General features: G+C 33.1%; 1 protein-coding gene across 4 annotated transcripts in view; it reads right to left on the bottom strand.

Moving 5' to 3' along the window:
- Window positions 1-26,139, bottom strand: part of ATRNL1 (attractin like 1) — a 1,155,405-nt gene that overhangs the window by 896,757 nt on the left and 232,509 nt on the right. For all 4 annotated transcript variants that reach the window (XM_074295693.1, XM_074295689.1, XM_074295690.1 and 1 more), the window contains 2 exons: window positions 15,542-15,760; window positions 11,183-11,320 (listed from right to left, as the gene is read on the bottom strand). In XM_074295693.1, coding sequence (XP_074151794.1) covers window positions 11,183-11,320; window positions 15,542-15,760 — 357 coding nt within the window. The remainder of the gene's footprint in view (window positions 1-11,182; window positions 11,321-15,541; window positions 15,761-26,139) is intronic.

The raw sequence follows: 26,139 nt of genomic DNA, 5'->3' as shown, positions 1-26,139 counted from the left end.
GCTGCCAGTTCTCTATATATTTTGGAAATGAGACCTTTATAGGAACCTTTAACTGTAAAAATATTTTCCCAATTTGTTACTTCCCTTCTAATCTTGTTTGCATTAGTATTGTTTGTACAGAAACTTTTTAGTTTGATGTAATCAAAATCTTCTATTTTGTGATCAATAATGATCTCTAGTTCTCCTCTGGTCATAAATTCCTTCCTCCTCCACAGGTCTGAGAGGTAGACTATTCTCTGTTCCTCTAATCTATTTATGATCTCATTCTTTATGCCTAAATCATGAACCCATTTTGATCTTACCTTGGTATATGGTGTTAAGTGTGGGTCCATATCTAATTTCTGCCATACTAATTTCCAGTTTTCCCAACAGTTTTTTCCAAATAATGAATTTTTTTATCCCTAATGTTGATATCTTTGGGTTTGTCAAAGACTAGATTGCTATAGATGTACCCTTTTTTGTCCTTTGTATCTAATCTGTTCCACTGATCTACCGGTCTATTTCTTAGCCAATACCAAATGGTTTTGGTGACTGCTGCTATATAATATAGCTTTAGATCAGGTACACTTAGACCACCTTCATCTGACTTGTTTTTCATTAGTTCCCTTGCAATTCTCGACCTTTTATTCTTCCATATGAATTTTGTTGTTATTTTTTCTAGGTCATTAAAATAGTTTCTTGGGAGTCTGACTGGTATAGCACTAAATCAAAAGAACTCATTATTTGACAAAAAATTTCTGGAAAAAATAGAAAACAGTATGGAAAAACTAGGCATTGGCCAATATTTCACACCCTATACTGTTAGGTTCTTACTAAGTGCTAATGAGATATTGAGATATTAGGTTCTTACTAAGTGCTAAGTCGGTACTTGACAATTCTCTAGTTCCGGACTTTCCTGGGAGTTTTTACTTGTGAATTCGTGTGAATTCACTATACCACGATAAGGTCAACATGGTTCACAATTAAACATAATGGACGATACTATAAGAAAAATTAGGAGAGCAAAGGATCTTTGGAGAAGGGAAAAATTTGTGACCAAATTAGAAATAGGGAAAATCATGAAATGCAAAATGGATAATTTTCATTATATTAAATTAAAATGGTTTTACACAAACAAAACCAATGCAGCCAAGATTATAATGTATAATATGTAAAGAAAATCTTTACAGAGTTAAAAATTTTAAAAGCTAAACACAGAGGTACAATCAAGATGGCAAAGTAAAGTCAAGATGCTGCTCGAGCTCTCCCAGTTTCCCTTCAGGCCTCTGAACAGAATCTGATGGAATAAAACCATTCTCTAGCTCAAAATAGACTTGAAAAACTTCAAGCAATGTCAGTATCACTGGAGTGAAAGGGTGTTCAGCCCAGGTCAAATAAACTCTGGGAAAGCCAGGGAGAGGGTCTTAAATCACAGCAAATCAGCAGCTAAGACTCAGTCCTGGCTTGGTAGAGGAGCAAATTAGGATAGCAGCTTCCAGTCCCAGCTCAGAAGGCAAACTCTGCAAAACCAGGCTTTTTTCCTGAAAAGAATAGGCAAAACACAAAAGGCCCCTGTGCTCCAAGTCAAGATTCAGAACTACAGAGGAAGCTTGGGACAGCACTCCCTTTGCCCCAAGAGCAGAGTTCAACAACTATAAAAGTTAAAAAAAAAAAAAGAAAAGAAAAGAAAAGAAAAGAAAAGAAAAGAAAAGAAAAGAAAAGAAAAGAAAAGAAAAGAAAAGAAAAGAAAAGAAAAGAAAAGAAAAGAAAAGAAAAGAAAAGAAAAGAAGCAAGAAACAGAAAAGAATCTACTGTGGTGACTGGGCAAACCAAAACCCAAACTCAGACATGGCTAGAATGTCCATAGAAGAAACCTCAAAGAGTAAGAAGTAGGAACTAAGACGCTCTTCTGTGACTGATGGACAGAAAATATAATTAGAGGATTAAGGTGAGAAAATTAAAAATGTTTAGGAAAGTTGCAAAAGAGATAAGATAAAGAGTTAGGGTAGAGGAAAAGATTGTCTTGCCACAGTGACAGCCCACCTGACACTGTAGCAAAACCAAAAAACATGTATTGTATGACTTACTCCAGGATCTTTCAGAAGTAGGCAGATAGTTGGCAAGTGCAGCCCAGAGTTAGGGTTGGAGTTGGACAAAAGCATAGATAATGGCAAAAGACATGAGAATGAAGATCAGTATATATAGTTAAATTGTTTATATTATAGAGAATGAAACAGGAAGAAACTAAAAACAACGCTGGAATGATGGCTTGAGAGAGCACTGAAATATGAGACCTTAGAGATGAAGTAAACTTAAAGAATAGGTTTACAAAGAAAGAGGCAGAGGGAGACATATCAGGTTGTTCGTATAAGGGAAAGAGAAAAGACCATTAAGAACTAGGACATTCATTGTAGGGTGGTACCTGAATTTTATTTTTAAAGAAAATAGATAATGGAAAAATTTAAAGTTAAGAGCAATACCATTGCCTGAGAGACTTTTTTTAAAAAAGACTTTTTATTGCTTTTGTTTTATAGTTACAAATGTCATCCCTATAGACTCCAGCATTATGGCAATCTCACCTCCCAGAACATCATCTAAGAACTAGGAAGAACCATTAGAATGTAAGTTCCTACACAGCAAGGACTGTCCTTTACCTTTCTTTCTAGCCTCAATGCTTAGCACAATGCCTGACAAGTAGCAGGAGTTCAATAAATGCTTATTGACAGGAAGTCTGTGTAGTTGAAGTTCAAGAAGAGTATATCTAAGAGCTCAAGCACTTACCATTCAGTTAGTTTAAGCATTTATTTAGCACCTACTGTGTGCCAGACATTGTACTAAGTGCTGTGGATACAAAGAAAGGTAAAAGATAATCTCTGTTCTCAAGGAGCTTCATCTATGTACAGTCTGTTTACTCTTATTTTATGCTGGCATATATTGCATAAAGTTGTCCCAACTGGTCATTATTATAAGTGAATCCCACTAGTGTCTGGGGCTGACAGTTAACAGATGCCTAGGAGTGCTGTTGGGGGGAAATGGTGCTTCTGCAGGCTGTGAAATTCTAGACATGTGAGATTACTAAACATAGCATCTTTGCCTGTTCTGGGGCTGCTGGTTCACAACAAACTGTCAGCAAACTCCTAATCTTTGGTTTCTAATTGTCTAGCTAATCACTGCATGAGAGACCTTTTAAGAAAAATGATAAAGAAAGTAATATTGTTAAAGTACTATACTTCAAGAACAAGAACAAAGAGAAAATAATGAACAGGAATAATTTATGATTAGTGTTGACAGATTGTAGCTACATTGTGAAAGACGTTAAATGCCAAAAAAATTGGAGGGGGAGGAAGACTTGATATTTTATTCTATGAGCAATAAGAAGCTAGCACTAAGATTCTTGAGTAAAAGACTGACATCATCAGAAAAAGCTTAGGTGAGAAGTTAATCCTCACCTATAAAAAGAAAGAAAAGGAAATTCAAAAACTATAGCCCTGTCCGTGAGATCAATGCTATTTACAATCAACTGGAAAGAGTTAAATAAGAATAGAAATATTTTTGGTATCTATACACTTAAATTGGATTTCTGTGTTTAAAAGTCTGTCTGTTAGGTATGATTTATGAAAATACTCATATTTTGTCTGTATTTTATAGAGTTGTCTTCATTTAAAGTAGTTGCCTCAGTATCTAATTAAAACATCATATAATATATTTAAGATTTATATATAGTGACATTATTATAATTTTCCCATTAATAGATTGTCTTTGGAATCTTTAAGATCCCAAGATACTTTCTCCTTCAAATTCAGGAAGGGCAGCTAGGTGGCATGGGTAGAGCATCAGCCATGAAGTCAAGAGGACCTCAGCTCAAATCTGATCTCAGACACTTAACATTTCCCAGTTGTGTGACCCTTGGCAAGTCATTTAACCCCAATTGGGAGGGAGAGAGGGAGGGAGGGAGGGAGGGAGGGAGGGAGGGAGGGAGGGAGGAAGGAAGGAAGGAAGGAAGGAAGGAAGGAAGGAAGGAAAAGAAAGAAAGAAAATGGAGATGTTAAAATTATTTTAATATTAATTTAATAAAAAAGAATAAAATAACATATTAGTTAAAGGATGACCAAATAGATCCCAAAGCTAATGATTATATATTATCTTATTTTAGATTTTTATAATGCTGCTACATTAGCATATTATAATTAAAATTAATCTTACTAAATTTAACAAATCAGAAAGAAGGAAACTAAACCCTCTGCTAGACAGAGATGTTATTTTTCTAATGATCTTGAGGGTTAATCATACATTTCATTGCTTGTTCATAGAGGGCAATTATTATAAATTTCGGCTAATTCTGCTGTGGAAAAAAATTTATCAAATATATCAGGGTCTGAGTTGTAAAAATGTGTAGTCATAGATTGCTGTAAATGACTGTGCCATTCTTTATTATCTCCTTAAGAGTAGGGACTTTCGTCTTTCTGTGTATCCTCTATATCTAGTACAATGCCTGGTATAGAACAGGTATTCAATAAATGCTAACTGATTTATATCCTAGAATGTACCTAAAATTCACCTCTAAAAATCTTACGCAGTTTATACACCATATCTTTTCATTAAATGCTTTCTATTCTACCTAGTTAGAAATAAACTTTCTATACTTGGACTTCATATAACAGAGATTTTTCTTTCACATTTTACAATGTGTTTTAGCGTTGCCTGATTATACAACTATTGTATTCCTTTAATATAAGACCTATTATAGGTCTGATAAAAAACAAGTGTCTGCTATACAAGACTAATTTAGCCACATGAGGAAAGGGTCATAACCAGGTATGGGACAGGATTATGAATTTCTCAGCCACAGCAATAATCAAATGCCACCTACTAAATTATGGAAGGGTTATTATATGTAATCAGTGAAGGAAACATCAGCAGCAAAACAAGCAAGCAAACAAAACAGTCCATTTCATTGATCCTTGGAGTAGTAAAATCAATTATATCTCTTCTCTTAGACTGCCAGTTTCATACAGGCAAAGACCATGTTTTAATTTTTTTGTCTTCCCCAACAGCACCCACGCACTATTTTACCCACTAATCATTAACAGGCACTTAGGGAGTCAGGTGGAAAGAGCCAGTGGGCCAGAAGTCAGGAAGATATGAGTTTAAATATGACCTCCACTATCTATTAGGCATATGACATTGAGCAAGTCATTTGACCACTGTTTGCCTCAGTTTCCTCAACTGTAAAACAAAGATAATAATAGTATCAAGCTCCCAGGGAAATGCCAGGCACATAGTAGGCAATATGTAAGTGCTAGCTATTATTATTAATTTAATCAGGGGTTATTGAAAGAATAAATGGTATATTTATTTTGCAATTTAACCAACATTTTTTAAAAATCAAGTTACAGTTTTTGTTCTATTTCCAAAATAGTGACATTTGAAAATTCAATTAGACAATTCAGCAAAAATTCATTAAGTACAAGACAGCTGGGAAAGGAAAATCCAAACAAAGTATTCTAGAAAAATCTGGATAAGGTGAGAACACTTTCACACAGAGAAGAGATCTAGTGCAAATCTATCAGAAATATCTATCTAGTAGAAAATGCCAGAGAAGAGATGAGAGAAAAACTACTTCCAATACTTTGTTTTCCAAATATGCTAAATTCTATGGCTACAATAATATAGAAGAAAAAAATCCTAATAAAAAAAGACTCAACATAGCTATAACATGTCTCCTCTCTGTTACTGGGAAACAAAATACTGTTAACACTACTGTAAGCCTGGAACTTATAGAATATCAATAATCAATATAAAGAGATTCCCCAAAACATTTATAAAGTTCTTAGCAATTTTTAAAAGTTCCAATAAACTGAGTTCGCAATAAAACTGAAGCCCAAGCATATATAGAAAGCATTATTTTTTAAAAAGATAAATGTAGAAGTTATATATTATTTTAGAAAGGAAAAAAGCATGATGCTAATAAAAAATGAACTCCCCTCTATTAGCTACAACTGGGAATGAAGAAACAAGTGGTAAAATTTATCATTTTACAAGACTTATAAATTGATTTTAGTCATTATTACATTAAATATAATTCACCAGAGGTGACACAGTGCTTATTTAGTTAGATAGCTAATGTATCCCCAAAGAATAAAAATGACATTCATATATCACATTGCCATAGTCTCCCTATAGACAGCAAAAGAACATTTTATCAACTTCAAGAAACAAGGGAACTATTAAGTATTATTTAAAGCTTCATAAACCACCAGAAAATGTGTAACTGTCAATAAGGAGAGATATTAATCTTCCCATTCTCTTGAAAATTATTTTAGTTTATTGTGCTTCAGGTTACTGGATGTGAAACTTTGGAATCTAAGACTACATGTTGAATTGTTGATATAGAGTTTGTACTATGTAGAAAGTGTCATCTCTAGAAGAGGAAGGGATGCCAAAAGAATTACTGACAAAACAGAAAATGCCATTCTTCTAAGTTTTTTTTTAATATACTCATCCCCTTTTTAAGACAAAAATAGTAGCTAATTTTAAAAAATATTTCCTGGAGTTAATGCATTAGTGAAGAATTGCAGACCTTAAGAAGTAAAAGTATGATGTTATGAATGTAATCTGGGGAACATAAACAAATATCAGATAATATAAACTACTTCTTATAATATAATCCAACCATTAAAATCTTACTCCTTAAGTAAACATTTTTCTATAGCAGTTATGAGGGGAAAGCCTCAGGAGAACTGGGTAGCTCAGAATACTTGATCATGATAAGCTGTTTTCATTAATAAGCATAATATTAATATCTGGTTAATAATTTTAATTATTGTTAGATTATTTAACATATTAACAAATGCTGGTGATTATATCATGAAAAAGTATACATATTTCATATTTCATTCATTTAAAAAAAAGTCAAAAAATTAGAATGTATATTTGTGATGGTTTCAATTGGCAAAAATATAAGTTTACTAGTATACTGTTACTGATACACAAAGTGTCTCAAAAACTTCCCACCTGTTGTGAAATGCACTTATATTCAAACTACTCTTTGAAATTTCTTCCAAAATATTTCTTTTTATCTATGGAGACAACTGAAGTTCAAATCAGTGTAAAACAGATATTTGCACTTACTAGGTCACCATTATAGTCCTCAGAAAGCAGATATTGCCATATGAAAACAAAGACAATAACCAAAAGTCACACCTTTATAGTCAGCTTCTCAGGCAATAGCTGCCTGCCTTGGTCTGGCCATAGAACTTGTTCAACAATTGCCTCCAAGGATGGCCACTTGGATGACTTTTCTCATGCCCTCACACTGAATAATGCATTCATACTCACTGGTTCTGTTTTATATACACCCCAATATTTAATCATCCATTCATTTTGCACACACACTAATCCATAAACTCTGGTATCTGTCTATCCTTTGTCTATCTGTCTGCCTCTCCATTCATTTCACTTATCTAATAACTACTTCTTGCTTTATCATAACCTGCTATTACCAGCCTTAATCGCACATAGTTATACTTCAGTGACAAAGAGCGGTGCTTTCCTTCTTGGAGGCAGTCATAGTCACACCCAAGTTGTTTTTTTTTTACTCTAAGTCTTATAAAAACCCAGCCAAAAACCTGGGACTACCTTGTACTGAACTCATAGTTAATAACAGACCTGCAGATTTGGAAGCCTCTCTGTCATCCCCTGGAACATAACAAAATGCTCCAAAAGTAGCAGGTCAATTATAAATCCAGCATGACTGTATGCTTTCGGTATACTATAAATATTGAAGAAGATGGCTAGTATTGAATTTTTTTTTTGCCCCAGAGAGGAGGAGACCAATGTTTCTTTATGCCAAAACTAATAAAAATGAATAAAAAAGCTTTCCATTATCTTTGTCTAAACTGTGTGCTGTGGGCCTTTTATCCATAGTAATGTTCTACATTGGAATTAAAATAGCAATTCAAGACAGTTGAGGCAATATTAAATCATTCAATTAGAAGTTGTCCAAACTAGCTAAGAAAGAAAAACAAAACTTATTCTTCACCAGTTATCATATCTGAGGGATTGTAGCTATTTTTGTTAGAGAAGACAAACTAGAAACAGATAGAAGTGTCTAGAAAGATGGTAGATAAATCTAAGGAGTCAAGTATTAATGAGGTAATGGAAGGGTAAAAATTGTTAAATTCCAAAATAAAATAAGAATTATATATAAAAATATAAAGTGTATCTCATTTAGTGGTTTATTAAAAAGATGATGACTAGCAAAGGAGTATGAAAAATAATCAACTAGATTAGGAGGAAAAACAAGAGAGTAGCTAAGATTAGAAAGAGCAACTACTTAAAGGGTCTAGTCTTCAACATCAAAATCTGTAAAGAGATAAATAATACAAATAATGGCAATAATAGCTGACATTAATCTAGCACTTTAACTTTGTAAAGCACTCTATATACAAACAAAGCTATGACTTAGGTGCTCTTATCTTCATTTTTACTGATAAAGTAATAGACATAGATTAGATGACTCTCCAAAAGATGAAGGAAAATGTCACTTAAATGCTTAAAAAGCATTCAAGATATCAATGATAACTCTGGAGAGAAGCATTTAAACCATGGGAAAGGATTGGAAGGCAGACAAGGAACAACTTGCAAAGTGACTAGGGGAGGAAAAATAATCTGAATAAAGTATAGACAATTCTTTCCAGAGCTTGAACATAGAAGGAAGAAAAAAAAACCATAGGGGCGGAGGTATAAAAGAGAGGAAGAACAATATTCTTAAAAAGACTGAAGAGAAATATTTGAAGTCACTTGCATTAAGAGAACAGCCTTACTGTTTATCTCTCAAGGCTTTATTGAATTAACATAAATTTATAGCAAAACCAATTAATATTAATCTGAAACTATGAAAGAGCAGTCAGTAATTAAGAAGACTAGAAGGCTTTGTCAGAGAGGCAATTTTCAAAATTCTAAAGAATGGAGATGAAACAGAGATGAGACATGATTAATTGAAGGTTTCTGATCATCTTTCTATATAGTTGAAGGACGAAAAAAATGGAAGTCATGTGATTTTAAAGAGCTAATTACCTAAAAAGCTAGGTATGTTGAAGATGGACATCAAAATATATGGTGTAATCCCTAGCTATAAAGGTAGGGAGAGAAGTAAAATAATCTGGAGATTATAAATGACTGCCAAAAAGATTTGGATTAGGGAATAAAATAGAATGGAATTAACCTCAAAAGACACAATGCTACTTAGGAATGGTACAAAGAGAAGATCTGTAAATAGGAGTAAAAACCACAAAGAAGAGGAAATATGCTGACTCTTACTGCTGCATTGCTTTGAGAAGACAGGAGAGGAGAGGAAAGCAATACAGGAGTGTTTAACCATGGATGTAACATCTCTAGGGATTTCCAGGTTTTTGACAAAACAAGAAAATTTAAGAAATAGGAAATATTTTTCAAACAAACCTCTTTCATAAAAGTCTAATAAATAATCTATAAAGAACTGATATAAATTTATTAGATTTAAAATGAATCTCAATTAGCTAAGCATTTTTAAGAATATGGATAATTTTCAAAAGAAATATAATTTATATCCATATGAAAACATGTTCCAATTAAAAGAAATATAAGTGAATTATCAATAAGGTTTTACCTCACACCTACAAAAGTGAAAAAAAAAAAGATTGAAACAGAGAAAAATGGTGGATCTTTGGGAAGAATATGAATAAGCTCTTGATAAAACAAAAATAAAAAACCAAAACATGTGTGTGTATATATATATATATATATATATATATATATATATACATATATATATATGTATATTTTTCTTAAAGACAATTTGGAATCACTTTAGAAAAGTTAATAAACAGTTCATATGTTTTCATGCAATATTATCCCACTTTTGTTATTGTCCTTGTTCATGATCTCATTTGAGATTTTCTTGACAAAGATATTGGAGTGACTTGCCATTTCCCTCTCTAGCTCATTTTACAGATTAGGAAATTGAGGCAAACATGGTCAAATGGCTTGCACAGATCCTTTGCTCATAAATTTCTGAGACTGAATTCAAACTGAGATCCTCCTAATTCTAGATTTATACACCTAGAAAGCCCAATGATTTCACTACTGGATGCTAACACCAATGCAAATACAAAAAGAGAGGCACCAAAATATTCCTAACAGTATTATTTATGGTAGCTAAAAGTTGAAAATTATATACCTATCAAATGAAGAACAAACTATGCCTAATATGAAACATTATTATTTCAAAGTCAAAATCCAGGATTTGCCTACATGACGCATTGAAACTTTTTATAATTACATTTTCTTACAATTTTACTTTAAAAATAATTATAAAAATACAACAGCATTCTTTTTTCTGGTGTTGCCACATAGAACTTCACTTGATCTTAATATACACATAATATACACATTGATTACATATATATAGTCTCTAGTTTAAAAAAATAAACAGAATAAATATAACAATAAGAAAATTTATCCCTAGCTGCACAACACATAATGTTTATATATATATATATATATATATATATATATATATATATATGCATATATATATATATACACACATATATATACATATATATATATATATATATTTGTCCTTGTGCTTATTTTTTAAACAAGTTGTGGGCATATATTCAGATTACAAAGGGATAAAAATTATATACTAGAAAAAATGCTAATATTTAGAATCCTAATGAATCACTTTTACTGAAAATAATAAATAACCAGTTGTAAGAGTAATATCACTTTGAAAATAAAGAAGTAGGACTTTTTTCCTCCTCAAATCTCTACATAGCTTAAAGAAAGTGTTCTGACAAAATAGAACACTGCACATTATTTTCTATGCAAGCAATATAAAATAATATCCTAATGCAAATAATCCTAATAACTTCTAAACTCTAAAAATGATATAATTTACCCAGTAAACCTTCTTCTTTTTCAATACATATAAACTTTTTTTAAAAGTATGGACGTAATGCTAATTCAGCAGTTGTTGATAAAGCCCAATTACAGAAGCAAATTGAAAAAAAAATGCTGCAAAAAGAGATAATCCACTTTTGAAATTGGGAGGCTAATAGATAAAAACAAATTATTCCCAAATTTGTGTTTTTCTCAGTAGAGAAATTTCTTCTTTGAGATAAAATCAAACTATTAAAGGATTAAAAAAAAATCTTACCTGTACACTGTCCTCCATTGGTTGGATCTCCATAGTATCCTGGCATACAGTCCTGACATTGCTTCCCTGTAGTAAGATTTTTACATTGCTCACAAACATTATTGTTGATGCAAGTGCTGTGTCCATTACACTGGCAAGCTGGAGATAATAACATACACAATTACAAATATTTCTTTCAGAGTTCTTTTGGAAGTATGAACATGTTAAGCATTTAGGGAAACTTTGAATGGTGGAGTAATATTACTATGTTAATAATGTATTATAATATAATATATAAATATATTTATATATACATATTACATATATAAACACATTTATATAAAATAAATATATAAATAATATATATAATGTATTATATTATAATAATAAGTTGAAACAGAATTCCTAAAATGTCACTTTTAGGTATCGGTTTCAAATTCAATTTTCTATCTAGATCCTCATATTGTTGAAGGTATTTTATTTCGTGTTTGTACCTTATGTCTTCCAAAATGTAAGTCTTAGAAACTAAATGAAGATATAAAAACCATAACTGAAGATAGAAAACTACTCTGATTTCACTCTACATGATTCTTCCACAAAAGCAACTTCCATAAATGTTCACTGTAATAATATGGAACATAATAATGTTAAAGGATTGTAATCTGCATTTAAATAATAATAATAAATATTTTTAAAATCAGGCAATAAAATTTGGTAGCATAAAATACAAAAATATTAAAATTAATAGAATTTGTATTTCAGTGTCATTTAATATAAATATTTATTTAATGTTAGGCAAATTCATTTTCAACAGTTAGCTGAAATCTTAACAATAATTTTGGAACATCACATGACCAATCATAAAGGATACTTTTATATTTCAGCATTTAGTACAATTCTTATATTGTTGTTGTTGAGTCACTTTACAGTTATGTTAACTCTTCATGACCCCATTTGGGATTTCCTTGCCAAAGATACTGGAATGGTTTTCCATTCCTTCTCCAGCTTATTTTTTCCAAATAAAGATAATGAGGAAATATGGATAAGTGACTTGACCAGGGCCACATATCTTTGTCTGAGGTCAGATTTTAACTCAGGAAAAATGAGTCATGAAATATAAGCCTATTATATAATAATTAATTAATTAATTATTACTGACTGATTATCTCTTTGTTTTTCTACCCTGGGCATTCAATAGGCCCTATTTTCCTTTGGGATTCAGACTTAATATGTTTACAAAGAATTTATAGAGTAGCTTCTACAGTACGTTAATAGTTCAAAGACCCTTGCTTGTATCACTGTGGTAATTCCTTTCAACAATGTAAGTCATAATTCTCCATGACTAAGGAAAAGCTCTAGCAGAATTGCTAAGGCCAGCTACAAAATATGATATTCTCAACTTAACTAGATTAGTCCTTAAATAACAGTTGTGTGGTTAGTAAATTAGTGTAATGTATTATTTTTTTAAAGCATTGTACTTTTCATATGAAGTACCTGAGTACTGCAAAATGGAAAAAATGTATATAAAGAAAAAGTTATATTAATTGACAAATCATTTAAAATGTTGTCTTAGAGGTGTATATTTTGATTTAATGAAAATTTTGCTTTAGTAAAACCTATTAAAACGCAGAAAAACGATTTTCAGGTAGAATTTGAGTAGTTTGGTACAGAAAATAAATTATAGAATAAAAACAAAGATTATATTATCTTGTAACTGATGTATGATGATAACTTATGCCACATTTGTGTTTGAAGAGTTTGGTTTAAGTCAGAGATGAAAAGAACGTATGTCTTAAGAACTAGAAAAATGTGAGCACAAAGCAACATATTTTCAAGAAAAAAATGACATAATGTTAAGGACTTATAGCAGCAAAACATTTTGTTTATCCAGCTCATTTGTATGTAACTTTTTAAGATTTAGGAGATTAAAACGTATATAAATTTAAAATGATATAACTGTTTTGAGACTCAAGGACGATGACATAAGAACTACCAATTTTATGGGGAAAATTTGGTGATTTCTTAATTTTTAAATGAAGAGTTAACTTATGGATTGTTAGGAGAGTCTGATTTAAGTTATTCAAATTTGTAGAAAGTGTGGAGAGCAGAGAACCTGACAAGAGAAGAGTTAAGAAACATCAAGGATTCACAATTAGATCTACCAGAACAGATTTTTTAAAATGAGCTATAGGATTTTTGATTGGTTGGAAAAAGACTTGACTTAATTGGAGACATTTCTCTTGATCTTTCCTAAGAACAGGCATGGGGAACTTCTGGCCAGCAGTTCATAAAAGCCTCCAAAAATCACTTGGTCTGGACTTGCCAAGACAACCACAGGTGATGTTCTAAAAGCTAGTATAACAACTTCCTCCTACTTGAGTTTTTAAGTTGATAATTTTATAAGGACTACAAATGATGTTACTAACATCCAAATGGCCCTTGGGAAAAAAAAAAAAAAGTTTCCCCTCCAATGCCCTAAAGCTTGAGAAGTGGTGAAACCTCTTAGAAATGCTTGCTTCTTTTGCTGTAGAATTCTGCCTGGAGTAGAGAAAGCAGAAAAAAAAAATTCGGAAGCTTCTGAATAGAAAGAAAGAGTAATGTCCATTTAGACTATTTAGAATATTAGTGAATAAAAAGCTGGCTGCATCTGCTTGTCTTGTCTAAAAAAGTTAATTTGAACTTCCTTCTTCTGAGCTCTGTTTTCCACAACTGTATTGGTTAACACAAGATCATGGTAAGTTAACAATTAGCTAATTTTGAACTCCTTGGCTATTAGTTATGCAAACTGTTGAGATATGCAATTTGGAACTTAGAAGGAAGGGCTATTGAAATGAATAGTATGCTATTTCTCAAAATTCTTTTACAAAAAAATACAAATTGAAAGTTGTAAAAGGCAGGATTATTGTAATTATTATATTAGATTGAGAGTATAAAGGAAGGTACATGGTACCTTTACAAAAATTGTCCACATATTAGGGCATTAAAATTAAAATTATAGCTAAATTAACAAGAGTAAAAATGTTGAATGAATCTTTTTCAAATTATAATGCAATAAAATTATATTTAATAAAAGACCATGAAAACATAGATTTAAAATTAATGACTAAATAATCTAGAATGAGTAGGTTAAAGAACAAGTAACAGAAACAATATTTTTATTAAAAAGAAATTTTAAATGAAAAAAGATATCAACAACCTATGCAGCAAAAGCAGTAATCTACAAAGAGGAATTATAAATTGTTGATTAATATGACCAAAACAAGAAAGAAAACCAAATTACTAGTTATCAAAAATGATAAAGGTAACAATGAAAATGAAATCAAAGTAATTATTAGAAATTATTCTGCCAATGCATTTAAAAATTTAAGTAAAATGAAGAATATTTGCAAAAATACAAACTACCTTATAAAAATGGGAAATAGAATATTTAAATAAGCCTATTTTAGAAAAAGAAATTAGGCTATAAATGAGCTTCGTAAGAAAAATACTAGAAGAGGCTTCAATGGAAAAAGTTTAAGAAGTCGTGGTCTATAAAATGAACTGGAGAAAAAAAAAATGGCAAATCACTACAATGCCTTTGCCAAAAAAAAAAAAAAAAAAATCAAACAAAAATGAGGTTATGAAGAGTCAGAGAAGACTGCTATAGCTCAATAAGAGAGACAAAAATATATTACATATATTAATTGATATATATATATATGCATATAACTATATATTAATATCTCTCCATATATATGTATATATTTACTTATATGCAATTTCATCTAACTCCCTAAGCAATTAGAACTAAATGATAAAATTATCTGTGACAATCTATAAAGTTAGAAGGTGGTTAGTTTTAGCTCAATATAAGAAAGAATATTTGAGTAACTGGAATTGTTCAAAATTCAAATGATTTGTATTGTTAGGTAATGGGTCTTCATATTATAAGTGTTCAGACTGAGACTGATTTTTAGAAATATTGTAGAGGAGACTCCCACATTGTCTGGCAAGTTGAATTAGACAATCCACAAAGCTTTTTCCAAATATATGATTCTATGTAAAGCAAAGCAAAAGAGTATAGATTAAAAATTGGAATATAGTGAAATTGGATCCTATTGAGGTATTCCAAAATAAAAATTTTAATTATAAAAGTTTGTTTATTTTTTTAACTAGAAAGGATACTAAGTCCATTTTCAGCAAAAAGCAGACACCTATCTCTAGGAAGGTATATTAGAGGCCTATTAGAAGCCTAATCTGGCATCTGATTATTAAAGCAATAACATTTCTGAAAACTCTTTTAAATAATTTGAGTCATATAATCAGCTTAGGCTTCTGGTGGAAAATTCCCAGTACCATTTTCAAACAAAGTGAAATCAATCTCATAATGTTAGTTCTTACCTGGACAATAGATAAAAGACCATTCATAACTTTTCTCTTTTGGGCAAAGACTTGTGTCAAGAATCATCTCATTAGTATGCATCCCAATAAGTTTCATAGGTCCCCTTGAAGAGCCTTCAATGCAGTGTCCTTTCCCGGTGTTACTGGGATCATTGCACCAACCACACCCAGGCTGTTCTAAACACTGTCCACATGTTCTTAATCCAGAACAATTTTGAGCTGCATGACAGAAAATTTGAGATTAACAAACATTAAATGACTTATTCTTCATTTTGTAAAGAAAAAAGCTGCATAATAGCTCTTCATATTGCTGTCTAGATAAGCTGAAAATAGAAAATTATGAAACTAAAATAAAATGGCCTATTATTAATTTTCATTTTATGACAAGCTATCAAAAATTATTTAGAAAACTTTAAAAATCAATTGTTAAGAAAGTTTTCTACTTTACATTATGAAGGAAATACTACTGTCAGACAAAAATAGTTTAAATATATGTATATATATATATATAAATCCTTTCTCAAATTTTATTAAATTATTATATTGTATTATTATGGATCATAAATTAACAATTCTCCAGAACAATGCTAACTTTCATAGTAGCGATGAATATTTTTCTCCTCATCTAAAAATGTTAAAGTCCTAACTGAAATGCCTCAACTTGTTATTCAAAATATATAAACATGCAAAATATCATACTCATACTGGATAGATATACATTGACATAAAGACAGATAGGAAACAGAGAATTTCCCTGATACCTATCAATATCCAAAACCTTAGGTCAATTTTCACATTTAATGAATTTTCATTGACTGATTGGCTGAAATGAGTAAAAACAATATGGCCTATGCTGCAGGTAGTTTTATAATAACAGAAGAAACAAAATCTCAGGTAAGTAATTTATTAGTACAGTATGCAATTACAGACAGAGTAAATCAGGTCCAGAGTGTCCTTAGTAGGCATAAGGACAATGAAGAAAGATTTGTAAGAGTTCTTATAGTAAACTACAGTTACTATTTTGAAAGTTTTAGTATTTTAAGATTTAGGGACTTTCCAGAATTCAGGGGTTCTAATTGGTTACAACTACTTGCATCAGTGAGCTGAGTGAGCCATCATGTGCATCAGGGAAACCCTAGATCCATGGAACATCCTCCCCATGAATGAGAATAGGTAAAAGGGTAGGGACATTACAAACTGAGGAAAGAGAAAATATATCCCCTAGGTTTAAAGACCCTTTTTCCCCAATTCTGCTTGAAAATGCTCATTTGCCAATAGAGGGTTACCAGGCTATCTCCCTACAGCCAAGGCATCCAACGAGATGGATTCTACTAAAGGATCACTTGGAGTGGGTAGTTGTGCTTCTGCTATAATTTGCTAAATCTTATAAAGGCTGGTGTCAATTCTTGATATAAGAACAACATGATTGGTTAATCACAGCACAAATTCCCTATAATACAACAATGAAATCTACAACAAGAACACAGGAAGAAGGGCCTTTAAACCAAAAGGATGTATTGTTACTTTCCTCAATCTGTAGTGTCTTCCACTTTCTGGTTTAGAAACTTTGTGGTCCCTCTGATGGAGCTGCAGGTGACAGCCATCATTTTAACAAACCTCGACACTGAATTCTACCAGTAAGAGGACATTAATGTATTAGAATAAAGATGAAAGTAATGAAAGCTAGATTTTGCTGTAGGTTTTGAAAAAATGGGGTAGTATTTTCTGGCTACCCTAGAAGTAAATAAGTCCATGTCCATTGTGTGTTCTTCCAGGTGAAGGCAAATAAATACTGAGTATCTAGGTGTACTGAATTATCCAAAAAAAAAAAAAAAAAAAAAAAAAAAAAAGCTGAGCAAAAATCTATCACAGTATAATAGGAGGACTCACAGGGAATTAAGGAAATGGTAACAGGACTGGCACTCTGAGTGCCTGGATATACAATAAGTAGTAACAGCATGTAAATCTTATATGAATAAACAGGTTTGCCATCTGGATCTAGCTTATATTTCTCAATTGCAAAGCAATGTGCAAGAGTCAGTGATGGATAAAACACTTCCTATGTTCTCTCTGGATAAGAGGATTTGTAGAAAAATGGCAAAAGTCTTTCCTTAATTTTGATTGTAATCGGGATGACAAACTTTAGGAATTCCATGTCAGATGAAAAGGCCCACAGAGAATTGGAGATGTCAGAAGGGATGCTAAGAATATCCCCACTGCCTCTTTGGTATTCCCAATACAGACAGTGAAAAAAAGAGAGGGAATCCTCAGGCAGTTGCAAAGTCAGGCATGGAGCATGACTGGGAGAACAGGAAATGATAGGCTTAAGTTTATAGAGGACATCTCACCCCAATGAATTAACAGGGAATTTGTATACAAAGAGTGTTCAACAGAAAGGGGACTAGTGGGTACTATGTTATCAGATAATTTTGGAAGACTATGAAGTTTTCCTGAAACCTACACAAATTTAGAGTCCCAAGATAGGTATAGTTGCATTCTGGTTTACTAATTAAAAATGAACTAATAGTTCTGTTATTGAGTCGAAATCATAGATTGTCACCAATTTTAAGGGTGACATGGGTTTCACCAGTGGAGGGGATAGCACAATCTTTGATAGCTAGGGCAAGGACATGAAGATCAAGAAAGACAAAAGAGTCCTCTCCAAAATCCACAACCCTTTCCTCTCCGCTGAACCTTCAAGCAGCAGAATTTGCCTGGGCATTGCTAGGCCCATTACTATTTTTATTCCTAAGATCCCATTTTTTCCTTTATTCTCAGGCAATATGACCCTTCTTCTGTGAGTAAAGCCATTTGCTTGATTCATGAATTTCTTCATGCATAGAAGAATGGCAATTTGGCCCTTCAATTTAGATTTTTTTTCTCTTTTCCCTTTACTTCATAAACATATTGGGCAAAGCTGTTACATTTGTCTCCTGGCTTTTCATGCCACTCAAAGTAACACTTATAAAAGTGCTTTCCTATTTCTGACTGGGAATGAGTGATAAAGGCTGAATTTATTTAAGCCCACATACTTCTTAGCACCTTTACATAATCCATCATAAAGATGGTTGGGTGTTTGCTTTTTTTCTTGTTTATTCTAATTTCCTCCAATTTTCAGGATGGACAGCACAACCTTCCATAACCCTAATTAAGAACTCTTTAGTCTGAAGTAATTTTGTATAATCAGCAGGATTGATAAGTTTCTATAATGGCCAATTTGGTAGAGTTGCAGCATCAATTATTCCTCTTACCCCAGATGATTAGTAGTAGCCTCTATAATGGCAGTTCTTTTGCTGGGAGAGAGAAAGTTTCCATCAGTTCAAACATGTCTCTCCAGGTGTAATCATTATGCCTAAAAATGGCCTGAAATTCGAGTATAAGGACTCCTATATCTTCTTCAAATTTGGGATTATTCCTTCTCCAGATAGAAGGATCAAAAAGACAGAAATCCTAATGATACCAAATCATGACCATCTGACCAAGTTAGGATGGATCATGTAAAAACCTTTCTTAAAGAAAGAAAACAGGACTTCCGGCCAAGATGGCGGCGTGAAGGCAGACAGCTGCTTGAGCTCCTCGTTTTCTCTCAGAACTTACTTCATGACAAGCCTCTGACTTAATGCTTGACCCAGAAAGAAATCCACAAATTATCACCAAGAGAAGACATCCTTGAAAGTCGCCAGAAAAGGTCTGTGTTTGCTCGGGGGAGGGTCAATCAGACTGGGCGCAGACTGAGGGCAGGCAGCCAGAGCTAGACAGGCAGCTTACTCAGCTCAGACCAGAGGGGGAGGTGTGATCTCTGCCGTTTCTGCGAAAGGGCTTTTGCCCCAGTGTGGATGCTCCGTCTTGGCAGCAAGCCAGGAGCGGTGGAGAGGGTGTAAACACCGGAGGTGAAGATTAGAACCCTAGAAAGCCAGCATCTCTCAGAGCTCGGCCACCCCCAACCCCCACCTGGACTGACTCGGTGCGTTCTCAGAGCCTCAGAGCGCAGACTCAGTACAGTCATTGCTGTTCTGTTAGTGGCTCTCTGCTGCCCTACCCCCAGTCTGTAGAGGAAGCCCATTAATAACATCCAGCCCCATCCCCCGCAAAACAGACCAATTGTTTCTCTTGTCAGTTTGTTTTCTTTGATTCCTACTCTGACAAAATGAACAAAAAATTCAAAAGGGCTCTAACCATTGACAGCTTCTGTGTGGAGAGGGAGCAGACTTCGAATGCTGAGGAGACTAGGAACAGACTGTCCCCAGATGTATCCCCTGGGAGGGATATAAGCTGCTCCTCAATACAAAAGAACCTCATAGAGGAAATCAAAAAGGCTCTCACAAGAGAGCTGGAAGAGAAATGGGAAAAGGAAAGGGAAGCTTGGCAAGAGAGCCTGGAGAAGTCATCCCATGCATTCAAAGACAGAATGGATAAAGAAATCAAATCATTGAGAAACAAGATTAGTGAGCTGGAAAAGGTAAACAACTCCAAGGAAAACAGGATTAGTGAGCTGGAAAAGGTAAACAACTCCAAGGAAAACAGGATTAGAGAGCTGGAAAAAGAAATCAGCTCTCTAAAAAATAAAATGGATAAAATGGAAAAAAATTCCATAGAAGATAAAAACTCAATTGGACAATTACAAAGAGATATAAAAAAGTGAGTGAAGAAAATACATCATTGAAAATTAGACTCGAACAAGTAGAAATGAATGACTCAAGGAGAAACCAAGAGGGAGTCAAGCAAAACCAGAGAAATGAAACAATTGAAAAGACTGTCAAGTACCTTACCAGAAAGACAACAGACCTGGAAAACAGATCCAGGAGAGACAATTTGAGAATAATCGGACTCCCTGAAAAATGGGAGGAAAAAAAGAGCTTGGACACCATTTTCGAGGAAATTATCAAAGAGAACTGCCCAGACATTCTGGAAACAGAGGGTAAAATAGACATTGAAAAAATTCATCGATCACCTACTGAAAGGGACCCTAAAATCAAAACGCCAAGAAATATAGTGGCCAAGTTCAAGAACCATCAGACAAAGGAAAAGATATTGGAAGCTGCTAGAAAAAAACAATTCAGATATGGAGGATCCACAATAAGGATAACACAGGATCTAGCAGCATCCACATTAAAAGAACGCAGGGCCTGGAACATGATATTCCGAAAGGCTAAGGAACTTGGTATGCAGCCAAGAATAACTTACCCAGCAAGAATGAGCATCGTTTTCCAGGGAAGAATATGGACATTTAACGAAATAAATGAATTTCATCTATTTTTGATGAAAAAACCAGACCTACATAAGAGGTTTGATCTTCAAATACAGAACTCAAGAGACTTCTAAAAAAGGTAAAAAGAAATCTTGAGAACTATACTTCTGTCAAAAAAATATGTAAAGAACATATGTACAATTTGTCTTAGAAACTAGAGGTGGAAAGGAGATTATATCATAAAAAAGTATAAAGTGGTGGTACTACATCTCATGAAGAGGCAAAGGTAACCTATTATATCTGAGAGAAAGAAAGGAGGGAGATGAACACAGCATGTATCAATAGACATATTCGATTTATGGTGAAACTTCTTCCACTTCATTGAAAAGTGAAAGGGAAGGAGTAAGCTAAGGGGAAGGGAATACAGAAATTTCGAGGAAAAGGGGTAAAATAAGGGGAGGATCTTTAAGGTGGGGGAGGGATCCTAAAAAGGTAGGGCTGTGAAAAGCAAGTGGTGTTTACCAGTTTAATACTGGATAGGAGGGTAAAAGGGAAGGAAAGGGGAAAAGCATAAGCAGGGGTTAATAGGATGGCAAGCAATATAGAATTAGTCCTTCTAACCATAAATGTGAATGGGGCAAACTGCTTCATAAAGAGGAAGCAGTTAGCAGACTGGATTAAAAGTCAGAATCCTACTATATGTTGTTTACAGGAAACACACCTGAAACAGGATGAGACATTCAAACTAAAAGTAAAAGGGTGGAGCAGAATCTATTATGCTTCAGGCAAAACCAAAAAAGCAGGAGTAGCCATCCTCATCTCAGATCAAGCAAAAACAAAAATTGATCTAATTAAAAGAGATAAGGTAGGGCATTATATCCTGCTAAAGGGATGCATCAATAGTGAAGCAGTATCAATATTAAACATGTATGCACCAAGTGGTGCAGCATCTAAATTCTTAAAAGAGAAATTAAGAGAACTGCAAGAGGAAATAGATAGCAAAACTATAATAGCGGGAGATCTCAACCTTGCACTATCAGAATTAGATAAATCAAACCACAAAATAAATAAGAAAGAAGTCAAAGAGGTAAATAGAATACTAGAAAAGTTTGATATGATAGATCTTTGGCGAAAGCTAAATGGAGACAGAAAGGAATAAACTTTCTTCTCAGCAGTTCATGGAACCTATACAAAAATTGATCATATAATAGGGCATAAAAACCTCAAAATCAAATGCAGTAAGGCAGAAATAGTAAATGCATCCTTTTCAGACCACAATGCAATCAAAATAACATTTAATAAAAAGCCAGGGGAAAATAGACCAAAAAATAATTGGAAACTAAATAATCTTATACTAAAGAATGATTGGGTAAAACAGCAAATCATAGACATAATTAATAACTTCACCCAAGAAAATGACAATAATGAGACATCATACCAAAATGTGTGGGATACAGCCAAAGCAGTAATAAGGGGAAGTTTTATATCTCTACAGGCCTACTTGCATAAAATAGAGAAAGAGCGGGCCAACGAATTAGGTTTACAACTAAAATTGCTAGAAAAGGAACAAATTAAAAAACCCCAGACAAACACAAAACTTGAAATTCAAAAAATAAAAGGTGAGATTAATAAAATTGAAAGTAAAAAAACTATTTAATTAATTAATAAAACTAAGAGTTGGTTTTATGAAAAAACGAACAAAATAGACAAACCCTTAGTAAACCTGATTAAAAAAAGGAAAGAGAAAAAGCAAATTGATAGTCTTGAAAATGAAAAGGGTGAACTCACCACTAATGAAGAGGAAATTAGAACAATAGTTAGGAGCTACTTTGCTCAACTTTATGCCGATAAATTCGATAACTTAAATGAAATGGAAGAATACCTTCAAAAATATAGCTTGCCCAGATTAACAGAGGAAGAAGTAAGTAGTCTAAATAGTCCCATCTCAGAAAAAAGAAATAGACCAAGCTATTAACCAACTTCCTAAGAAAAAGTCCCCAGGACCAGATGGATTTACAGGTGAATTCTACCAAACATTTAAAGAACAACTAACTCCAATGCTATGTAAACTATTTGAAAAAATAGGGATTGAAGGAGTCCTACCAAATTCCTTCTATGACACAGACATGGTACTGATACCTAAACCAGGTAGATCAAAAACTGAGAAAGAAAACTATAGACCAATTTCCTTAATGAATATTGATGCTAAAATCTTAAATAAGATATTAGCAAATAGACTTCAGAAAATCATCCCCAGGATAATACACTATGACCAAGTGGGATTTATACCAGGAATGCAGGGCTGGTTTAATATTAGGAAAACTATTAGTATAATTGACCATATTAATAATCAGATTAATAAAAACCATATGATCATCTCAATAGATGCAGAAAAGGCATTTGATAAAATCCAACATCCATTCCTACTAAAAACGCTTGAGAGTATAGGAATAAATGGACTATTCCTTAAAATAATAAGGAGCATATATTTAAAACCTTCAGTAAACATCATATGTAATGGTGATAAACTAGAACCTTTCCCTGTAAGATCAGGAGTGAAACAAGGTTGCCCACTATCACCATTACTATTCAATATAGTACTAGAAACTCTAGCCTTGGCAATAAGAGCCGAGAAAGAGATCCAAGGAATTAGAGTAGGAAATGAAGAAATCAAATTGTCACTTTTCGCAGATGACATGATGGTATACTTAGAGAACCCCAAAGACTCTGCTAAAAAGCTATTAGAAATAATTCAGAATTTTAGCAAAGTCGCAGGATACAAAATAAATCCACATAAATCCTCAGGATTTTTATACATTACCAACACAATCCAACAGCAAGAGATACAAAGAGAAATTCCATTCAAAATAACGGTCGATAGTATCAAATATTTGGGAATATATCTACCAAAGGAGAGTCAGGAATTATATGTGCAAAATTACAAAACACTTGCCACAAAAATAAAGTCAGATTTAAATAATTGGAAAGACATTCAATGTTCTTGGATAGGCCGAGCGAATATAATAAAGATGACAATACTCCCCAAACTAATCTATTTATTTAGTGCTATACCAATCAGACTCCCAAGAAACTATTTTAATGACCTAGAAAAAATAACAACAAAATTCATATGGAAGAATAAAAGGTCGAGAATTGCAAGGGAACTAATGAAAAAAAAGTCAGAGGAAGGTGGTCTAAGTGTACCTGATTTAAAGCTATATTATAAAGCAACAGTCACCAAAACCATTTGGTATTGGCTAAGAAATAGACTAGTTGATCAGTGGCATAGGTTAGGTTCACAGGACAAGATAGTGAATAAAAATAGCAATCTAATCTTTGACAAACCCAAAGATCCCAAATTTTGGGATAAGAATTCATTATTTGACAAAAACTGCTGGGAAAACTGGAAATTAGTATGGCAGAAACTAGGCATGGACCCACATTTAACACCACATACTAAGATTAGATCAAAATGGGTCCAAGATTTAGGCATAAAGAACGAAATCATAAATAAATTGGAGGAACATGGGATGGTTTACCTCTCAGACTTGTGGAGGAGGAAGGAGTTTGTATCCAAGGGAGAACTAGAGACCATTATTGATCACAAAATAGAAAATTTTGATTACATCAAATTAAAAAGTTTCTGCAAAACAAAACTAATGCAAACAAGATTAGAAGGGAAGTAACAAATTGGGAAAACATTTTTACAGTTAAAGGTTCTGATAAAGGCCTCATCTCCAAAATATACAGAGAATTGACTTTAATTTATAAGAAATCAAGCCATTCTCCAATTGATAAATGGTCAAAGGATATGAACAGACAATTTTCAGATGATGAAATTAAAACTATTTCCACTCATATGAAAGAGTGTTCCAAATCACTATTGATCAGAGAAATGCAAATTAAGAAAACTCTGAGATATCATTACACAGGAATAAATAACGATGAATGTTGGAGGGGCTGTGGGAAAACTGGGACACTGATGCATTGTTGGTGGAGTTGTGAAAGAATCCAACCATTCTGGAGAGTAATCTGGAATTATGCCCAAAAAGTTATCAAAATGTGCATACCCTTTGACCCAGCCATACTACTACTGGGCTTATACCCCAAGGAACTACTAGAGAAGGGAAAGGGTCCTGTATGTGCCAAAATGTTTGTGGCAGCCCTTTTCATAGTGGCTAGAAGCTGGAAGATGAATGGATGTCCATCAATTGGAGAATGGTTGGGTAAACTATGGTATATGAATGTTATGGAATATTATTGTTCTATAAGAAATGACCAACAGGAGAAATACAGAGAGGCTTGGAGAGACTTACATCAATTGATGCTGAGTGAAACGAGCAGAACCAGAAGATCATTATACACTTCAACAATGATACTGTACGAGGATGTATGCTGATGGAAGTGGATTTCTTCAACATAGAGAAGAGCTAATCCAATTCCAATTGATTAATGATGGACAGAAACAGCTACATCCAGAAAAGGAACACTGGGAAATGAATGTAAACTGTTATTTTTACCTTCTGAATCCAATTCTTCCTGTGCAACAAAAAATTCGGTTCTACACACATATATTGTATCTAAATTATACTGTAATATATTTAACATATATAGGACTGCTTGCCATCTGGGGGAGGGGGTTCGGGGAGGAAGGGAAAAAATCTGAATAGAAGTAAGTGCAACGATAATGTTGTAAAAAATTACCCATGCATATGTACTGTCAAAAAATGTTATAATTATAAAATAAAATAAAAAATTAAAAAAAAAAATAAAAAGAAAGAAAACACCAGTTGTGAGTCCTTGTAACTCAAGAGAAATTGAATCTACAGTTATTTGGAAGAGAGAATAAGATAAGGACATAAAAGGCAGTAAAGAGGAAGCAATAGCAAAAAAAAAAAAAAAAAAAAGGAATAGATGAAAGTGGATGCAAAGGAGCAGGAGAGAAGTAACAAGATAGGATAAAAAAAAGAGATGCCCTGATGTATGATAGGCACATGCCATCAAAAAGGATAGCCCAGCAGAACCACTATCCCCTCTACTTTGGATATTTTTTCCTATGGCTAGCTAACTACCTTTAATCTAAATCTTACATTAAAGGTACCAAATTGAGGACAAAACAAATTATCAGCTTAATCTCTTGCAATTTTAGAACAACAATTCCCTACTCAACTGGAATCTTCCCTTGGTTCCATGCTGTAAGAAATTTTTCCATGAGCATTCCCTTTGGCATGCTATTACTAAATCCCATTATTCTCTTAAGGGGAAATCCCCAGTATATGGAAGCTTGCCTTAGCTTTAGAATTGAGATCAAGGCGAAGTTTGACCTCAAAGATAGCCTTCTATGAAGAAATCTTTCAATGAGAAATTCAACTAGAATACTCTAAAGTAAACCACCTTCAGAGGCCAGAAT

This window comes from Sminthopsis crassicaudata, chromosome 2 (genome assembly GCF_048593235.1).
Source record: "Sminthopsis crassicaudata isolate SCR6 chromosome 2, ASM4859323v1, whole genome shotgun sequence".
Lineage (NCBI taxonomy): Eukaryota > Metazoa > Chordata > Mammalia > Dasyuromorphia > Dasyuridae > Sminthopsis > Sminthopsis crassicaudata.
Note: the sequence above shows the minus strand (reverse complement) of the source record. Positions and strands in the feature narration are given on the sequence as shown.